General features: G+C 48.5%; 7 protein-coding genes across 7 annotated transcripts; 4 read left to right on the forward strand and 3 right to left on the reverse strand.

Moving 5' to 3' along the window:
• Window positions 1-1,251: 1,251 nt before the first annotated feature.
• On the forward strand, window positions 1,252-2,886 carry mfsA (glucose-inactivated glycerol proton symporter STL1; the record flags this gene model as incomplete). The annotated part of the gene is made up of 1 exon (XM_057110016.1): window positions 1,252-2,886. The coding sequence occupies one exon, from the start codon at window positions 1,252-1,254 to the stop codon at window positions 2,884-2,886; it is 1,635 nt and encodes a 544-aa protein (XP_056952718.1).
• Window positions 2,887-4,103: 1,217 nt separating this feature from the next.
• Window positions 4,104-5,186, reverse strand: N7533_013367 (cytochrome P450; the record flags this gene model as incomplete). The annotated part of the gene is made up of 1 exon (XM_057110017.1): window positions 4,104-5,186. One exon carries the CDS (start codon window positions 5,184-5,186, stop codon window positions 4,104-4,106), a length of 1,083 nt encoding a protein of 360 aa, XP_056952719.1.
• Window positions 5,187-6,063: 877 nt separating this feature from the next.
• On the forward strand, window positions 6,064-7,236 carry N7533_013368 (uncharacterized protein; the record flags this gene model as incomplete). Its single annotated transcript, XM_057110018.1, has 1 exon — window positions 6,064-7,236. One exon carries the CDS (start codon window positions 6,064-6,066, stop codon window positions 7,234-7,236), a length of 1,173 nt encoding a protein of 390 aa, XP_056952720.1.
• A 750-nt stretch (window positions 7,237-7,986) lies between these two features.
• N7533_013369 (putative MFS multidrug transporter) lies at window positions 7,987-9,886 on the forward strand (the record flags this gene model as incomplete). Its single annotated transcript, XM_057110019.1, has 5 exons — window positions 7,987-8,178; window positions 8,251-8,508; window positions 8,569-8,747; window positions 8,807-9,480; window positions 9,543-9,886. The coding sequence occupies 5 exons, from the start codon at window positions 7,987-7,989 to the stop codon at window positions 9,884-9,886; spliced, it is 1,647 nt and encodes a 548-aa protein (XP_056952721.1).
• A 941-nt stretch (window positions 9,887-10,827) lies between these two features.
• On the forward strand, window positions 10,828-14,250 carry N7533_013370 (EF hand domain protein; the record flags this gene model as incomplete). The annotated part of the gene is made up of 1 exon (XM_057110020.1): window positions 10,828-14,250. One exon carries the CDS (start codon window positions 10,828-10,830, stop codon window positions 14,248-14,250), a length of 3,423 nt encoding a protein of 1,140 aa, XP_056952722.1.
• A 233-nt stretch (window positions 14,251-14,483) lies between these two features.
• On the reverse strand, window positions 14,484-16,059 carry N7533_013371 (uncharacterized protein; the record flags this gene model as incomplete). The annotated part of the gene is made up of 2 exons (XM_057110021.1): window positions 14,484-15,377; window positions 15,445-16,059. The coding sequence occupies 2 exons, from the start codon at window positions 16,057-16,059 to the stop codon at window positions 14,484-14,486; spliced, it is 1,509 nt and encodes a 502-aa protein (XP_056952723.1).
• A 467-nt stretch (window positions 16,060-16,526) lies between these two features.
• On the reverse strand, window positions 16,527-17,093 carry N7533_013372 (Major facilitator superfamily domain general substrate transporter; the record flags this gene model as incomplete). Its single annotated transcript, XM_057110022.1, has 1 exon — window positions 16,527-17,093. The coding sequence occupies one exon, from the start codon at window positions 17,091-17,093 to the stop codon at window positions 16,527-16,529; it is 567 nt and encodes a 188-aa protein (XP_056952724.1).
• Window positions 17,094-17,112: the final 19 nt, after the last annotated feature.

Below are 17,112 nucleotides of genomic sequence, written 5' to 3' on the forward strand. Positions count from 1 at the left end.
CCAGCAACGCCCGTTCACGTTGATGTACTAGTTATGCTAGTAATATTGAAATCCATGGTGCCCAGGTGTATGGGGAATTAAACGTAAAATGCACCGGGTAATGGTCACCTTTATAAGTAGTAGACTGTATCGTCATAGTGGTTAGAGGTCATCTTGGATGGGAGTTTATATGGTCTTTTCTTCCCACAATGTTCCCTTGGCGCAGAGTACGGGTTTATGGGATCCATTCAAATCATACTACTTGCTAAACCATACACCTGACAGTACATAGTTAGTGTACCGATTCGGCTCCGAATCTCGCTGCCTCTTCTCACAACGGGGTTGGAGGACTGGCTTGACGCAACAAGATAAGTGAGCGAGATTGCCCCCATCCACATGCAAGCCGTCTTTTGTGCCCCAAAGGATGCGGGTGTTATTGGTCGAAACATTTCTAAGTGTCGCGGCAAATGATGTGTGCCTAGATTGGAGTAGGAAACTTGGCGAGGATTTTTGACGTCATGTTCGGGCGACAAGACCTTGGCGGCTTCAAGTAAGCATACTGTGGCTGAGAACAAGTGTGGATGGCTTTGATTGTATTTGTTACATGTGCAAGAGTAGAATCTAATTGTGCCTCGTGACTAGTTATATCGCCGCGCAAAGTAGAGAATAAGATGGGATATTTTGCGGCTCCCTGGGAAGTATCACATAACATGTTATGTTGAGAATTTTGGAAGGATAACGCATACTGGTAGAGATGGGAATTTATGGATGAACATGTCCACGCGAATTTCAGTATAAGATTCGAGGTCCGCGCGAAAGAGATAAAACCACTGGCCAGGTGGATCGGGAGGCCCTACCACGTAGAGACGAGTACCATAGGATAGAAAGACCGAAATTTATCCATTTCTCTATATGCTGAACCAATAACTATTCAATCCGCACGTGAAATTAGTTTCAGATTCGCCATGCAATCCGCCAAGTGCCAAGGGCCCCCGCCGAACGCCAAGAAAAAGGGTTCCCCCGTCTGGAGAGCCTTCGCTGAACTTTCCAACTTGAGGTCTGGCCAAGATTTAAGTGGGTGTCGGATGTTCAATTGTAGTATAGCTTGAATACGACCTGAAAGAAGCCCCATGGGGCCTATGGGGGCGCTTCCTATAAGACCGCACGAATTTCTGCCCGGACGCTCTCTGTTTTCCTGACTACTTTCTCTTAAGCTCGCCCTACCACTTTTCTTCCCAGCTTTGACGGTCTGACTTTGCGTCTACCATCAAAATGTGGACGACTACCAGCGGCTTGAGTGGCCGGCCACTTCGGCTGAGCATCACATTCGCCGCTGTCGTTGGTTTCTCGCTCTTCGGCTACAACCAGGGCATGATGGCCGGTATCCTCAGTGGCACAGAGTTCACTGCCAACTTTCCTATCCTCGCAATGCCCGATAACCCGACCGCATCCCAAAAACACTACATCGATGTCATTCGCGGCGCCGTCACATCCTGCTACGAGCTTGGATGCTTCTTCGGCGCTTTGTTCTCCATGTTTTACGGCGACAGACTCGGTCGGACTCGCTTGATTTGTATGGGTGCCAGTATCCTGATCTTGGGTGCCTTGATCACAACACTCTGCTTCACTGGAAAATGGGAAGTTGGTCAGTTCGTTATCGGCCGTGTTGTGTCAGGTATCGGAAATGGCTTAAACACGGCAACAATCCCGGTCTGGCAATCGGAATGCTCTGGTGCTCACAACCGTGGCTTCCTGGTTTGCTTCGAAGGCGCGATGATTGCTGGTGGTACTTTTATTGCATACTGGGTGGTCTTCGGTCTCTCATATGTTCCGGAATCTGTTCAGTGGCGATTCCCCGTGGCGCTTCAAATCTTCTTTGCGCTGATTGTGGCCGCCGGTGCCTTGATGCTCCCAGATTCTCCATCATGGTTCGTTAAGAGAGGACTTGATAAGGAAGCCTGTGAAGTTCTCGGTAAACTCAAGGGGACTTCCCCTGATTCTGATGAAGTCCTTCGCGACTTCAATTTCCTCAAACAAGATGTGGAATCGGCGAAGAACAGCCAGTCAAACTGGAAGGCAGTCTTTACATTCGGCAAAACCCAGGAGTTCCAGCGTATGATGATTGGTTGCTCTGGTCAGTTCTTCCAGCAGTTTACTGGCTGTAATGCTGCTATCTACTACTCTACCCTCCTCTTTGAAGAGCATCTTCATATGGAGAAGGAACTTTCCTTGATCATGGGTGGTGTTTTTGCAACCGTTTATGCTCTCGCAACTATTCCGTCCTTTTTCATGATTGAAAAGGTCGGCCGTCGGAATCTCTACTTAATTGGATTCATGGGCCAAGGATTGAGCTTTGTTATTACCTTTGCCTGCTTGATTAAAGAATCTGAGCAAAACTCCAAGGGCGCTGCGGTCGGAATTTTCCTCTTCATCGTGTTCTTTGCGTTTACTCTCCTACCACTACCATGGATTTACCCTCCCGAGATCAACCCTCTCCGTACCCGCACTATCGGTGCATCGGCGTCGACATGCACCAATTGGATTTGCAATTTTGCCGTGGTGATGTTCACTCCACTATTCGCTGGTCAGAGCCCATGGGGAGTGTATCTCTTCTTCGCTCTGTTCAACTTTTTGGGTGTGATTTTTGGATTCTTCTTTTATGTCGAGACAGCTGGCCGTGAGCTGGAGGAGATTGACATCGTTTATGCCAAAGCCCATGTCGAAGGGAAGATGCCATGGAAAGTTGCCAAAGACTTGCCCAAGCTTAGCTTTGAAGAGATCACTCAACAGTCTCGCGCGCTTGGCTTGGATACCAACGATCATGGCGTGCATGAGAAGAACGAGCTTGGCCTCACCAGTGCTAGTGATAGTGACCAGAAGACCGAGGAGCTCCAAGAGAGGCAGTGATCTGACACTGCGATCGAGCGTACTGAGGTGGTCATGAATCATAGGTAATTAAAACACATTGTTTTCAATTCCTGTCATTCATCTCATTCTTGGTTCATCCTCTGGTCGATGCGGTGATGTTCCAAGGTTTTGAGATCGACCCGATGAGCCATGTCTGGTCAATCCACTCTGTAGTTAAGAGTAAGATACGATTAATTCAAAGTCTCATTATATAGAAGTCTTTTCAACTCCAGGGATGGGCGAACTATAATTCGATAATTAATGTGGCATTTCTCATTCTCAGTGGTCCGCCTTCCTATCAAGGTTCATTAAATTTTGTAGTATTCGAACTTCTTTTTGCTTTCCCTCAATTTCTTTTCCCGTACAACAGGACATAGGCCAATTAATTAGTGCAGCCGCTCGGGAAGAAGTGGCTTGTATTTCCGTCAACCCATAACATTGCGCATGTGAATATTCAATTGTCTCTATCCTTCGCTGTTTTAATTTTGATCACAAATATCATAACAGTGTTTGGCTCTTTTCTTGATTCAATTTGATTTATCTTCGAGTCGTTACGGCAGATGAACTTGAATGAGTGGAATATTTGGAAGACATTCTGTGAGCCGAAAAGTTCCTATTTGCCATCTACTCAAAGATGTATTATGCTTCGGTGATCAAAGAATAGTGTGATTAGAAGGGTAAATTTACACGAGAAAGCGAAATACGGAACTCTGTTTTAGCTAGGAACATGCGAAGAATGTTCATTCATAATGGGCAGTCCTCGGGTCCCTCTCTCCGCCGAATTTCGAGTCGGACTTTGGGATCAACAGCCGCGTAAACGCCAGATTGCACCGGACTAGACGAATAACCCGACTCCAACCGAAAATCGTACTTGAACAAGATATGGACCAAGCACAACTTCAACTCAGTAGTGGCGAAAAAACCGACCGGGGCATATATGCCTACCACCACCAAACACATTATGCCCCTGGCTTGATTGGACGAATTGACTTGACTTATCCCCTGCATGGCGTCGCTTCATGAACCGATACCCATCGAACACCTCGGGATTTTCATGTATATTTGGGTTCCACATGTCACTTGAATCGACCATGATGTGGGAACCTTTGGGTAATATTGTCCCGTTCGGGAGGGATGTCTCGCGAATGACCTTGCGCTCCAGTCCCACTGCGGCTCAATATTAGCGTGAATTTGGGGAAACTATCTTCATGGTGAAACTAACCAGATATAGGAATCTGCCGTTGCGATTCTTTCATCACGCTATCGAGTAGCTCCATCTTTGCCAGCGCGGCTAGTCCTAGGTCGTGATCCGCCAAAGCCTTTTTTATTTCCTGTCGAAGTGGCTCCAAAAGCTCGGAATGCCTTGCAATATCGATGAGGATTTGCCTGAAGATCTCGCTAGTAGTGAAAAGTGCTGCCATAGCCAAAGCGAGCTGGATATCGCCGGCTGAGTGATTGTTCTCAGAGATTTGCATAGTCCAGTCAACAACATCGTTGTACTGAGGTACTGCTGCGCCTTGAGCCTCGGCGGCCTTTGCTTCTTGTATCCTCCTTTGAACCACATTCTCCATGACGTTGCAAGCTTGACGACGAAGGTCACGGCACGCTGAAGCATGAGGCAAAACCCATTGTACAATTGGTCGTAATGGTACCTTCCAACCACTAAGCTCACCCGCGGCAGCGAAAAACTCACGCACATAGCTCTGGACTATATTCTGCCACTCGGGATCCGTGGCCTTTTCTGGGCCAACGAAAATGGAGGCCGCTGCCCGCGAAATAATCCCAGTTGTATCATTCTCCCAATCAAGGAAATGCCACGCCTTGCTATCACTCCAGTAATACTGCAAAGCTGGCCCGATATGCTGATTGATGATGGGCATTATCTCCTCGTTTTGAGATAGTTTTGTCCGCAACAGGTTGATCAGTATTCTGTCGGAGCAATGGAGTGTATATTGAGCCTCGAATCCGGGAAAATGAGCAAAGAACTGCTCTCGGACAAGTTCTTGGTGATCGAGGTCTCTGTTCGTCTTTACCCAATCACTCAGAGCAGACGGCAGCACGATTTTCATACCGCCAGGTGCAAGTATCGCGATGGGACCGCGGTTTTCGACGAGTCCTTCAACGATTAACTTTTTAGCATTCTTGTCATATGCAGAATATGCTTTTTGACGAAAGTAATCCCCGGGGTAATTGTTCACGATTGGAAAAATTGGACGATCCTTTTTCAAAAAATGATACAAGGCCGCGATGATTACAACGAACGTCCAGACAAACCCGTTGGAAAAGAACTCGAGTAGCATTGCAATAGAATATGCTTAGAACTGTCGAAAGATGAGGAGAATTAGAAATTTGAAGATTCGCCATAGAGACGGTTAGGTACGGCTCGGCTTTTGAATGAGCACCAAGTTCCAACGTTATTCTACTCATCCGTAATCACTCATCGGCTGTCACCATGAGTCATCCTATCGGAAGTCACCAAAATTCCCGTGCCCCACTTGCCGAAAATACACTATGCTGTTCCCGTGGGGACGCCCACTTACCCCCAGAAGCTTTTATTTAAGGAAGAGACCAATATAGTAAGAGGTTTTCCTCATCCATGGATTTAGATAATAATTTTATAATAATTACTAGATGTATTGAGGCTGCCAACTCGGAGGTGAAACAAGTCATTTCTCGGTTCATACCCAAAAAGACCCCTGATCCTCATCTAGCTAATCTAATCTAGGAAATAAGCTCTAGATTCGAAGGTGGATTGATAATGATAGCTTGGCTCGTTCTCGTTGGATCAAAAATTTAAGATGTTGGGATGGGAAAAAAAGAGCAAGGAAGTACTTGCAGCATATCTGAAATGATTAGGGTAGCGCTTTGTGTGAGCAGAGCTTGATCTTCACACTCACTCTCGTGCGTCCCAGTCCCAGTCCCAGTCCCGGTCTCAGATGATCTCTCCCCTTCTTCGTCTCTTCGTTTTTTTCTTCACCCCCTTCCACCATCTTCGCCGATAACTCAATTTCTGGTTCAACCTCAAATTCCTGCCCGTCAAACAGACTAATTCTCTCATTTCACGTTTGAACTCTACCGAGATCGCATACAGGCGCGCTCCCAGCACGTCTCATCCAATAATTTTGATTCCCTCACCATGAAACACCACCCAGACCGCGCCTGGGCCTCCTATCCACGATGACTAGTGCGGAAAATAACATTCTGCCTCCGCGGGAAGCTTTGAAAGAAACCAAACTTGAAACCGCAAGTGGCGAAACGAACGAACACGATGGCGAACGCGATGCCAGTGCTGATACGGGGAGTGACCAAGAGAAGGCGAGCTCCAGAGCATTTATTCCGAACGAGGGCAAAGGAAAGGGACAGCTCTCCATCATTGATTCTCATTCTGCTTTGGAAAATGTTCAGAACGCAGAAGAAGAGCAGTGTGGTCTTCCTGAATTTACCAATCCACAAGGGCTCCGGGCCTATCTCGTAGAAGATCCCCAACACTACGAATATTTGTTTCGAAAGCAGAAGTGCGCCCGAGATGCACTCGAACAGACTCACGATGTCAATACTAGGCTCCGGGGGCAAGAAGCAGCCGATCAATCTGCACCTTCCTCCCTCCGGACGGAGCTTGAAATATTGCGGAATAGGCTAAAGGTGATCGAAATGGAGCAAGATCAAGGGCAATCAGCCACCGAAGCTTCTGGGTGCGGACACAAAGAGCTTCGTATAACCCAATCAGCTACTACTACTCCCTCTGATACTACAATTGATCACACACAGATGACCAGCCCATTGTTAGAGCCGCCCGTTCAGAATCGCCGAGCCTACAAAATACCCGACCCCTCGATGCTTACTGGTGGCAATCCTTTCAAGTTTGATGGTTGGCGTATCGCAATAGAGCGGAAGCTGAAGGCTAATGCGCACCAATTCCCCTCTGCTACCTTCCGTAAAGCTTACATTATCAGTCAGCTGAAGAGAAAAGCATACGAACAACTTATCCCACGCCTCCTTCCGGGAAGCAAGAACAGTTTCGAGGACGGCGTTGACATCCTGGACCATCTTGAGAGTATCTATGTTGACCCGAATCGTCGCTGGAATGCTAGAGATAGCTTCAACAGGCCTTACATGGGCGATCATGAGAAGTTTGCCACCTTCCTAGCAACCTTTTTTCGACTCGCCGATGAGGCTGACATATCATGCGTGGACCGAGTGGACCTTCTGTGGCAGAAGGTCAATGTTGAGCTTCAGTACGAACTCATTCTCATGGTTGATCTACCAGGTGTTACGTTCAGCCGGTTTGTAAAATTTGCTCACCGTATGGCCAGGTTCATGGATATTATGGCGGTTGGCCGGGATGAGTGAAAGGCTATTGAATCTACCATTCCATAAAGTTGAACATCGCTGCTCTGGCCGTCTCCTTGAATTTATGATACATGAGGTCTTAAGATATCTGATAAGTCTGAGAAGTAGTATGATTCTTTGGGTCCACCAAATACCGTATGAACTCTGACCTTACTATGCTCTGACTTGCAACACGCAGGCTGCTGATGAGGCACAATTTGCAATTACAATCCCAAACTGGTAGTATTTCTTTGCTGGGAATTTACTGGCGGTTGTCTCCAGTACTAGGACTAGCGTTCCCACATCACGTCACGTCATTTTACTCCACTCTGTTTCTATGATAAGAGAAATAGATTTAATACAAATAATGAAATATTAAAAAAAAAAAAACAAATGGTACCAAGTCATGATCATATTACAAATGCAAAGTTCTGATTTCATCGCGATCTTTATCCTCGGCAGTGTTTTTGCCGACGAGACGACAGCCGAAACACCCAAGCGGAACGGAGGGAACAGCGAGAAATTGAGAAATCCGGCCATTATGAGTGGTCAGATTAGAATGACTAATCCAGTTTGGCGTGAGGGGAAATTTGCCTATCTTCACGTGACTATGTATTCCGCAAAGGGAAGGGGGGTACTTTGACTAATTTAGTATTAGTTTTAGTGATACTACGGAGTTGAGTGCTCTGTATTTTTTTTCAAACTCTCTTTTATTTTCACCCCCAAGATATACTCTGCCCCGGGGAACGCAGAGTCGACTGCCAACTCGCCATGCCGCCCAGTGAGACTTCCCCGCTGCTTCAGAGCAACGGGCCTGCTTCTACCGGGGCTATTCCCACCCGCGATGTCGATGCCGATGCCGAGTCTGGCGACCATCCAATTGCTTCGGGGGAGCTGACGAAAGCGCCATTCCCCGATGCGCAGAAACAGCTGAAGTATATTATCCCGGCAATCTCAATTGGTGTATGATCATGCATTTCTACCCTGGCTCTCGTTGCTACTTTACATAAGTACATCCCGGCTGATCCTCTACAGATTTTCCTCTCCGCCGCCGACCAAACAATCATCATGGCCAGTTATGGTCAAATCGGTAGCGATCTGAAATCCCTCAATCTAACCAGTTGGATCGCCACGTCCTACTTCTTAACATTGACCTCCTTCCAACCGCTGTACGGCAAATTGAGCGATATCTTTGGTCGCAAAGCGTGTCTCCTCTCGGCATATGCCATTTTTGGATTGGGATGTCTCTTTTGTGGATTGGCACGCAATATCAATGAGCTGATTGCTGCCCGGGTAGGTTTAACTATTGCCATTTCTGATAAAGGATTACTCAACTGACGGTACCACAATCAGGTCTTTCAAGGTATCGGAGGCGGTGGAATGACGACTGTGGTCAGCATTCTGATGAGTGATATCGTTCCCCTGCGTGATCGGGGCCTTTGGCAAGGCATCATCAACATCATATATGCTACTGGTTCGGGAACTGGGGCGCCTCTAGGTGGTATTTTGGCTGACTATATCGGTTGGCGTTGGTAAGATCTCTACTACTTCAAATTTGACTCTCCGTGTAGCCTCTCTAACTCGACTGTAGGGCCTTTTTGGCACAATTCCCCATGTGTATTCTCGCCCTCATCGCCGTGTCACTGATGCTCAAGCTCCCAGCTCGCGAGAATACTCACTGGAAAGTCAAACTTCGTCGCATTGATTTCCTTGGTGCCTTGGTTCTCGTCGGGGCTGTGCTCGGATTCCTGCTGGGTCTAGATCGCGGTAGCAATGTGTCGTGGAGTATGCCTATAACGATAATCTCGCTTTCCATCTCCGTCGTCCTATTTGGACTTTTCATCCTGGTCGAGATCTATCTCGCCGCAGAACCTTTCGCCCCAGGCCATATCATATTCAACCGTACCTTTTTCGCCCTGTACTGTTGCAACTTCTTCAGCTTCGGCGGCTGGCTTGCCGCACTCTTCTATATTCCTCTCTATTTTCAAGCAGTGGATGGAGTCAGCGCCACAGTCGCGGGACTACGACTTCTGCCCAGTATCCTGTCCGGGGTGACTGGCTCACTCCTCGCCGGAATCATCATGCGGCGCACCGGCAAATACTTCTGGCTGACCATAGTGGGCTACTCCTCTTTAACCGTCGGATGCTTCACGATTTACCTCTTCTCCGGGGGCGTCACTGAGAGTACGGTTCCTATGATTTTGGGAATGGTCTTTTCGGCGTTTGGAAATGGCATTGGTGTCACCACCACCTTGATTGGGTTAAGTAAGTATCCACTGGCACATGATTCCTCCTTTTTATATCAAGTTTCTTACCGAGATTTTTAGTTTCCAACGCGACATTTGAGGACCAAGCTGTAGTCACAGCCTGCTCTTACCTCTTCCGTTCTCTTGGATCGGTAATTGGTTTGTCACTGTCTTCGACAGTAGTTCAGCAACTTCTTCGGGAGCGACTGGCACTCAGGCTGAAGGATAGCAAAGATATCGATTCTATCGTCAACGGAGTCCGAGAAAGTCTCGACTTTATCAAGAAGCTCGACCCAGATGTCGCCCAGATTGTGCGCAGCTGCTACGGCTGGTCGACTAACAAAGGCTTCGGCTTTATGGTGATCGTCGTATTCTTTGCGCTCTTCAGTGCTTGTTTCGTGCGCGAGGCCAAGTTGAGCCGTTGATCAGAATATGAAAAGCCCGCCGAAAATCATGATTAATGATAGTTTGACTAGATCTTTCAAGGTTTCCAACTTTCAATTGTTATTTTTGTTGCATATATACATGGTCCAGCAAGAGGGGACTTTGCTTGAAGATCTTGAAGTTGACAAAGACTCGGACATACTACTAGTACTTCAGGCTGAATCCATGGGGAAAACAAATTTAGATTGAATTGAAAGGAAAAATAGTACATGATTACCTGTCATATTACTACCTTGGAAGGTTTGATACCAACTTGAAAAGCAGTACTAGTTACTACTACAAGTACCAGTTACTAGTTAGTAGGTAGTAGGAAGTATGAGCCTAGGCGAGCGGTGGGAGGTATGCTTGGGCGCTTAGGCCTACTTTTACTCCCTAACTGGGTAGGTACTGGTGGTAATCGCTATGGTGATTGTATACAATGATTACTAGACTAGGTAGCGATAACTCAAGTAAGTGTAAGTAATCATTACTAGATAGTGATAGCTATAGCTATAGTAATTAATAGAGTGATCCGTTCGGAACGGTGATCTTTTGAAATTGGATCGAAATTACCTTTTCTGCTGGTTAAATTCTGGATTCCTAATTCCGACACTCTCTGGCCCCTCTCGTCCGCCATACCCTAGGTAAGTATGAATCAGTGAAAATACTTCCAAGTTCATGGATTATAGTTGTGCAGTGTAATAGGTAGTTGCTGTGCTGTCCGAGAAAAGCGGTGAACTTAAAATGACCTCCGCCTGGAACTCCCGTCATCTCCAATTCCAAGTCTCATCTGCACTCAACCTTTCAAGTTCCAAACCACCTACTTTTCCGAAGCCTTCAATCCATTCACATTTGAGCTCGGGTTTGATCTGTCCAGCTTGATGATGACCCTTCGATCGCCGTGACCGACCCCTCCACAGCTTCACCAGCTCAAACCTCCGCCATGTCCGAGTCACACTCCGGGCCGGTGTCATTGGCGCGATACCGTCCTATCCTGTACCTTTTTACCGGCGTAGCAGCTGCCTATGCTCTGCTATACATACATAACAATGTTGTCTCGCCACAGTCATCAGAAGCCTCACTCCGCCGTCGCAACGCCGTCCGCCGCACTCGTCGATCCGAAGCCGAAGAACTGTCAGAAACCCCGTCTTACCGTGCGATAACCCACCTCGAGCAATTAGAGCGTCAGAATGGCGTCTACGGAACATTTCGCATCGAGACAGAAGATGGACGCCGAGTGGAAAGTGGTCTTCTGCCGTCGTTGCTGGCAACACGCGACCAGCTAATGGAGGAGGTGGGTGTTCCTCCAGCTCATGCGGAGCGCATGCGTGAAATGATGGAGGACACCTTCCTCGAATCTTTTTTGGCTTTGGATTTTCCTGCCTCACACACCCTCCCGGAGGACACTCCTGAACGAAACTACTTAACAGAACAGCTTCAACGTCGGGGAATCTCAAGGGCTGGAATTGAAAGAGCGCTCATCCGCTTCAATGGCGATGAGAATTACGGCGATCAGTTGCGCCAACGCAGACAAAACGGCGAGCGTGTCACCCTCTCAACCTCGACTTTCCCTGACGTGGCTGCACCATCCGAAAATCCCGAGGCTGCAGAAGCACCAGCCGATGACCAGAGTGTCTTTTCGTGGCGCGACGGCAATAATGACGCATCACCTACCCGTGAAGGCCAGAATCTGCTCAACTTATTATACCATATTGCGGAGGATCAGGCGCGCAGAGATGGCTACATTCATCGTGGTGTGACCTGCAACAGTTGCGGTGCCATGCCCATTCAGGGTATCCGGTATCGATGTGCGAACTGCATTGATTACGATCTCTGTGAGACATGTGAGGCAATGCAGGTGCATATCAAAACCCATCTCTTCTACAAAGTCCGGATCCCAGCTCCGTTCCTAGGAAATCCTCGCCAGTCCCAGCCAGTCTGGTACCCTGGCAAGCCCGCCATGCTACCTCGGAGCCTCCCGCGACCACTTGCTAAGCGCTTGATGAGAGAAACCAGCTTCGAGAACACTGAGCTAGATGCACTTTGGGATCAATTCCGCTGTCTTGCAAACTATGAATGGGCTGACGATCCGAATAAGCTCTATATGGCGATCGATCGCAAGACCTTCGATCGATGCTTTGTACCCAACACGTCTATTCGACCCCCTCCTCCAAGTCTCATTTATGACCGCATGTTTGCCTTCTATGATACTAACAATGACAACCTGATCGGATTCGAAGAATTCCTGAAGGGTCTGGCTAGCCTCAATAACAAAAGCAACGAAGAAAGACTACGCCGTGTGTTCCGCGGATATGATATCGACGGAGATGGCTACATCGAGAGGAAGGATTTCCTTCGCGTCTTCCGGGCCTACTATGCACTCAGTCGCGAGCTCACTCGCGATATGGTTGCCGGAATGGAAGACGATTTTCTGGAAGGAGGAGCGCGCGATGTTGTCCTCGGCAGCCAGCCGATCAGCTCTGCATTCCCGGGCAACATCCCATCAGGCGAAGCCTCGCGTATTGGCGAAGGCAAGCGACCTAACCTGGAAGGCGACATGGAGCTGGTAGATCATGGAGGCATCTTGCGACAGGATGGTAATGATGTAGGCGACCGCCACTTGGTTATTGGTGATTCAGCCGTGAGAGATCAATTTGGTCGGACAAGACCGATGTTCCCATCAACTCTACGTCTCCCAGCAACAGTTTCAGATTCTCATCGGCCCAACCCGGCCCCACCCGGAGAGGAGGAAGATGGCGACAATAATGAGGACGATGATGTTGACGACGACGACGACGATGACGAAGAGGAGGAGGAGGAAGATGACGATGATGACGACGATGGTACCGAGTCCGACGCATCTGGCTCATCGGCAGGTAGTGGTGGCTGGCCGCCAGCCGAGCACCTCCTCGAAGACGACATTATTCACGCCCTCGGAACGTATGTGCCCCCCCAGGAAATTACCGACCCGATCGATAGAGCCCGAGTGGTGACAACGATTTACCGCAGGATGCGTGACGACGATAGAAGACGGCTTGACGAAGCCCGGCGAAATGGCATTGACGAACGTTGGCGACGAAGAGCCTTCTACACCGATGAAGAGGATGGTGCTACCATTCCCGATGGCTACCAGAAAGACCCGAATTTTGACGACCTCTCCGATGATAACGATTCCGGGGATGTTTCTCGAGAAGTGTCACGCCCACCTTCCCCACGCTCGCGATCCTCTTCCAAGGTCCGGTTCCAGGATGACATTACAGATGATTATGATATTCGATCTAACCCTTCAACCTCCTCCCGGAGTATCCCAGTCGGTGAGCGATGGGGCGGCTTTGAGATCCCAGAGGTTGAAAAGGATGTCGGCAAAGAAATTCTTTACCAAGTTACCCAACAAGGCTTCAACGAACTCCTTGATATTTTGTTTAAGCAAAAGGAGGACCTCTTGATGGAAGTCTGGCGTACCCGTACAGACCGCAAAGTCTGGTCGCATGAGATCGATCTCATGCAGCATACTGGACCACCACCAGAGCCTCTCAAGGAACAAGACAGAATGCCCAGGGACGAAGAAGAGCTCGAGGAAATGACTAAAGATCAACCTCTTGACGATCTTCTCGAGAGTGCTGGATACTCAGTGGTACAAAGCCCTGCTTTGGAACCTACCAACCCTGTTCTTGCCCCTCCTCTGCCCGACTCTATGTCACAAGATGACGATGTCCGACCCGTGCACCTTTCCAATCCCGAAGACGACGACAGACTTGGGGACCACTCTTTCGATCAAATGGACGATGAAGACGTGACGGACAGCAGTTCACTCGCTTCCTACGAACTGGAAGAACAAATCTTGAACACAGGGGCAATCTCCTTCGAAGAAGAATCCTCAGACGAAGAACCGGAGTCCTTCACCGTGGAATCTGACAACTATGACCCCACACTCCCGCAATTCCGCCCTGATGTTGACGACAGCGCATGCTATGCATCCCCTCGCAGCACAGCAGCCTCCGATCTCCCAGATCGCCTCCGCCTCGAACCAAACGGCACAACCTCCCTTCCAGCCCCTCCATCCCCACAAGCTTCCCCACAAGCAGAAGCAGTCGCGCCAAAACTCCCTCCCTCCCCAATGCAACCTTTACCACCACCATCAAAATCCATCCAACACGCAGCAGCGCAGGAGAATATCACACCCAGGCGCCCCTCCAATCGTACCCTTATCCGATGGGCCTATCTGAATCAGGTTGAGCGAGATGCGAAAGAGCGCGGTGGAAGCGGAGCAAGACTCGATTTCGATGAATTCTCGCGCCGTATGGCTGCAGACAAGGGACGCCGGTTGGCCTTTGTCGCCAGTTGGATCGAAATGGCGAGTTTCTAGGCATATACTATCTCCCCCATGGTTGTTACTTTACCCCCACCTGTACATTAGATTAGATATCCAGTTGCAAGTATCGAATTACTATCGTGTTATGGTCTCACTCTCGTTCTGTTGGAACTCGCGGCGTAAATTGGAAATGGCCTCTAATACGTCACAATCTTCATCTTTGAAAGTACGCTAATGTCGAATTTTTTGAACCAGATTTTAGCTCAACGCTGCATTGACCGCAGAAATCACACGAAGGTCGTGAAGGGTCCCCGCCAGCCAGTGGGGGTGTCGTCATCCGAGACAGTGTCTTTTTTATACCAAATTCTCGGGAGTTTATCCACATCGTACGTCAACGATTCACTCCAATGCCCATCGCGTCGATCTTTGTGGTGGCCAAACAAGTCAACAATGGCATCTCCGACAAGATTCTTCCAGTTTAAGCAGCTGTGGTCCCTATGATCTGGGTTCATCCGGTCGAGCGGATCCATACCAATCTCTGTCGCCATGGTATAACACAGCACAAGGGTCTTCCAGCAGTACTTTAGATACTGCCCGAGCGCCTCTCGGTTCATAGGATGTAGCGGATCATGCGGTGGATCGAGCTTACCCTTCGGTGATTTGTAGTCGGCGAATTTCATAATTTCCAGTGCCAACTCAGCTGGAAGACCCATCGAACATAAGATCGACCGGACTTCATCCACCTCCGAGAACGAAGGTGCATACCAAAGACCCCCTGGTCTCCACACTCGCAGAAATTCGCGAATTGGTACCCTTCCGTAAGGCCCTGCTAGGTTGTCCTTCTTCCAACGGTCAAGCCAACCATATTTTCTAAGACATTCTCGTTTCGCTTTGTTGAACTCTTCATCGAGCAACCAATGTTCGCCTTTTCCGGTATTCTCTTCCGCGCGTTCACACGATTGCATGCCAAAGAACTGGAGGTGAGGGTATGTCCTCAGGTCCCAGCTTCTTGCACCGGATTCAATAAGTGTCTTCTGATAGAATTTGGCATTGCGATAGTCTTTTTCTTCGGTTCGGCCAGATGCAGGATCCCAAGTCTCGGGAAAGCAGTATGCGATGTTGAGGCAGATGTAGACCGAGAGCATTTGTCGACACATCTTTTCCCATCCAAGATTAATGGGCTTCCTAAGGTTAGTTGGATATTCATGGCAAAGAATCAAAATCTTGACAAGGGAAGAAAAGGCTTACGCCTTCAAAGTAGGTTCCGAGACGCCAGAACTTCAGATGATTACCCGGATGGGCACAGACACGCAATATTGGTTCCATCTCCCCGTATAGAAGTAGCGTCAACACGAAACGTAGATTCAAGATCGCCTCTTTGTTCGAGTCATCACCACTATACCTCCAATCAATCTCAACATGGGGGTCTTGAAGAAAGGCCGACATGACTCTTTCTTCTTGCGGGATGGGTACACATTTACATTCATCGTACACGCTCGTCCATCTGGGTCCTCTCACAACTTCAACTTTTTTGCATGTACCTGAAGGACATGTTTCGGTTTTGGGCCAGTTGGAGCGCCATCGACGAACCGTGGGTGATATCTTGCGAACAATAGCATCATCGAGTATCACATCCGATGGCTCGGGAATATCGTAGTGTTTCGGATACTTCTTTCGTTCACAGGCCGAATGCTCGTCAAGAGTCTCCACAAAAGCACTAACAAAATGTGTCAAATCCTTCGCCTGATTCGGTTTCATGCGCGGGTACAGATTTGTGGCGAAATTGTTCCAGGGCGTCGGGGCCTTCCACTCTAAATTCGAAGCGAGCAGGCCCCATGGAATATTGTGCGCTTGATGTGCCATGGGGTATGTCCCTGCTAAATTCAGACTGTGTCTTGTAATGGGCTTGCGCCTATGGGGAAGACTGCTTAAATGAATCGCAACAACGATGGGGCTTTGATGAAGCCTTTGCACGGAATTTGATGGCCCCCAATTTTGGGGCGGCTTGCGGGGTGGCGCGCTTTGCTTATTCGGGCGAGGCTGCGCTCTGCTTTTCAAGGCCAACCCAACCTGTTTACAATCTTACAATCACTTCCAAGGACTATGAAAAACAAAATCGAGAAATGAATTTAACGGTATGTGCCAGTGGTGACCGACCTGAGGGCATATAAACAACTTGAACTACAATCTCAAGGGTTCATCGTAATATTCGAGTCGGTTTTCAATATTTCACATTGCCCTCGCTAGATATCCGTTGATTATGAGTCAGAACTTCTGACTCATGGATGGATGACTCATTAACTACCTTAAAGGAAGCTTCAAGTTGAACCTTAGAATAATACTTGGTAGGTACCAGTAGTGAAACTTAGTAGATTCACCCCGAAGCTGTCAAGAATTCCCAGAATAGACCTTGGGCATGGGATGACGCGACATCCCGCAGCTCTCAGTTCTTCTGTTATAATTCCTTGCCTCACTGATTGAACAGCGAATCTCATCAGTTCCCTTTCGGCAAGACCGTGCACATCTCCGAACTCATGGTCTATTTCCTCAAGCGTTTTTTCTTTCGTCTCTGGAACCAATAGCAGTGCCCAGACCCCAGCCAAAAAGCACATTACCGTGAAGAAGATGTAAGTTTTATAACCCTGTGTTTCCATCATCGGAGGTGTACCCAACTCCATAACAAAATTGGAGAGCCAGTTGACACAGGTGGCCAAGGCGACGGCTTTGGATCGAGATGCTGTGGTGAAAACCTCTGAAGGGAGTGCCCAGCCCAAGGGTGCGTACGAAGCACCGAAGACGATAATGAATAGGAAGGCGAATGCAACGCAGGCCCAGCCAGCTCCCGTATGATTCAGCCAATCATGAGAATATAATCCGCTCAGGATTGCAATGACCATATAGCAAATGGCGCACCCA

This window comes from Penicillium manginii (assembly GCF_028828005.1).
Source record: "Penicillium manginii strain IBT 31320 chromosome Unknown utg000011l:1.0-1395921.0:1.0-1396616.0, whole genome shotgun sequence".
NCBI classification, from domain to species: domain Eukaryota; kingdom Fungi; phylum Ascomycota; class Eurotiomycetes; order Eurotiales; family Aspergillaceae; genus Penicillium; species Penicillium manginii.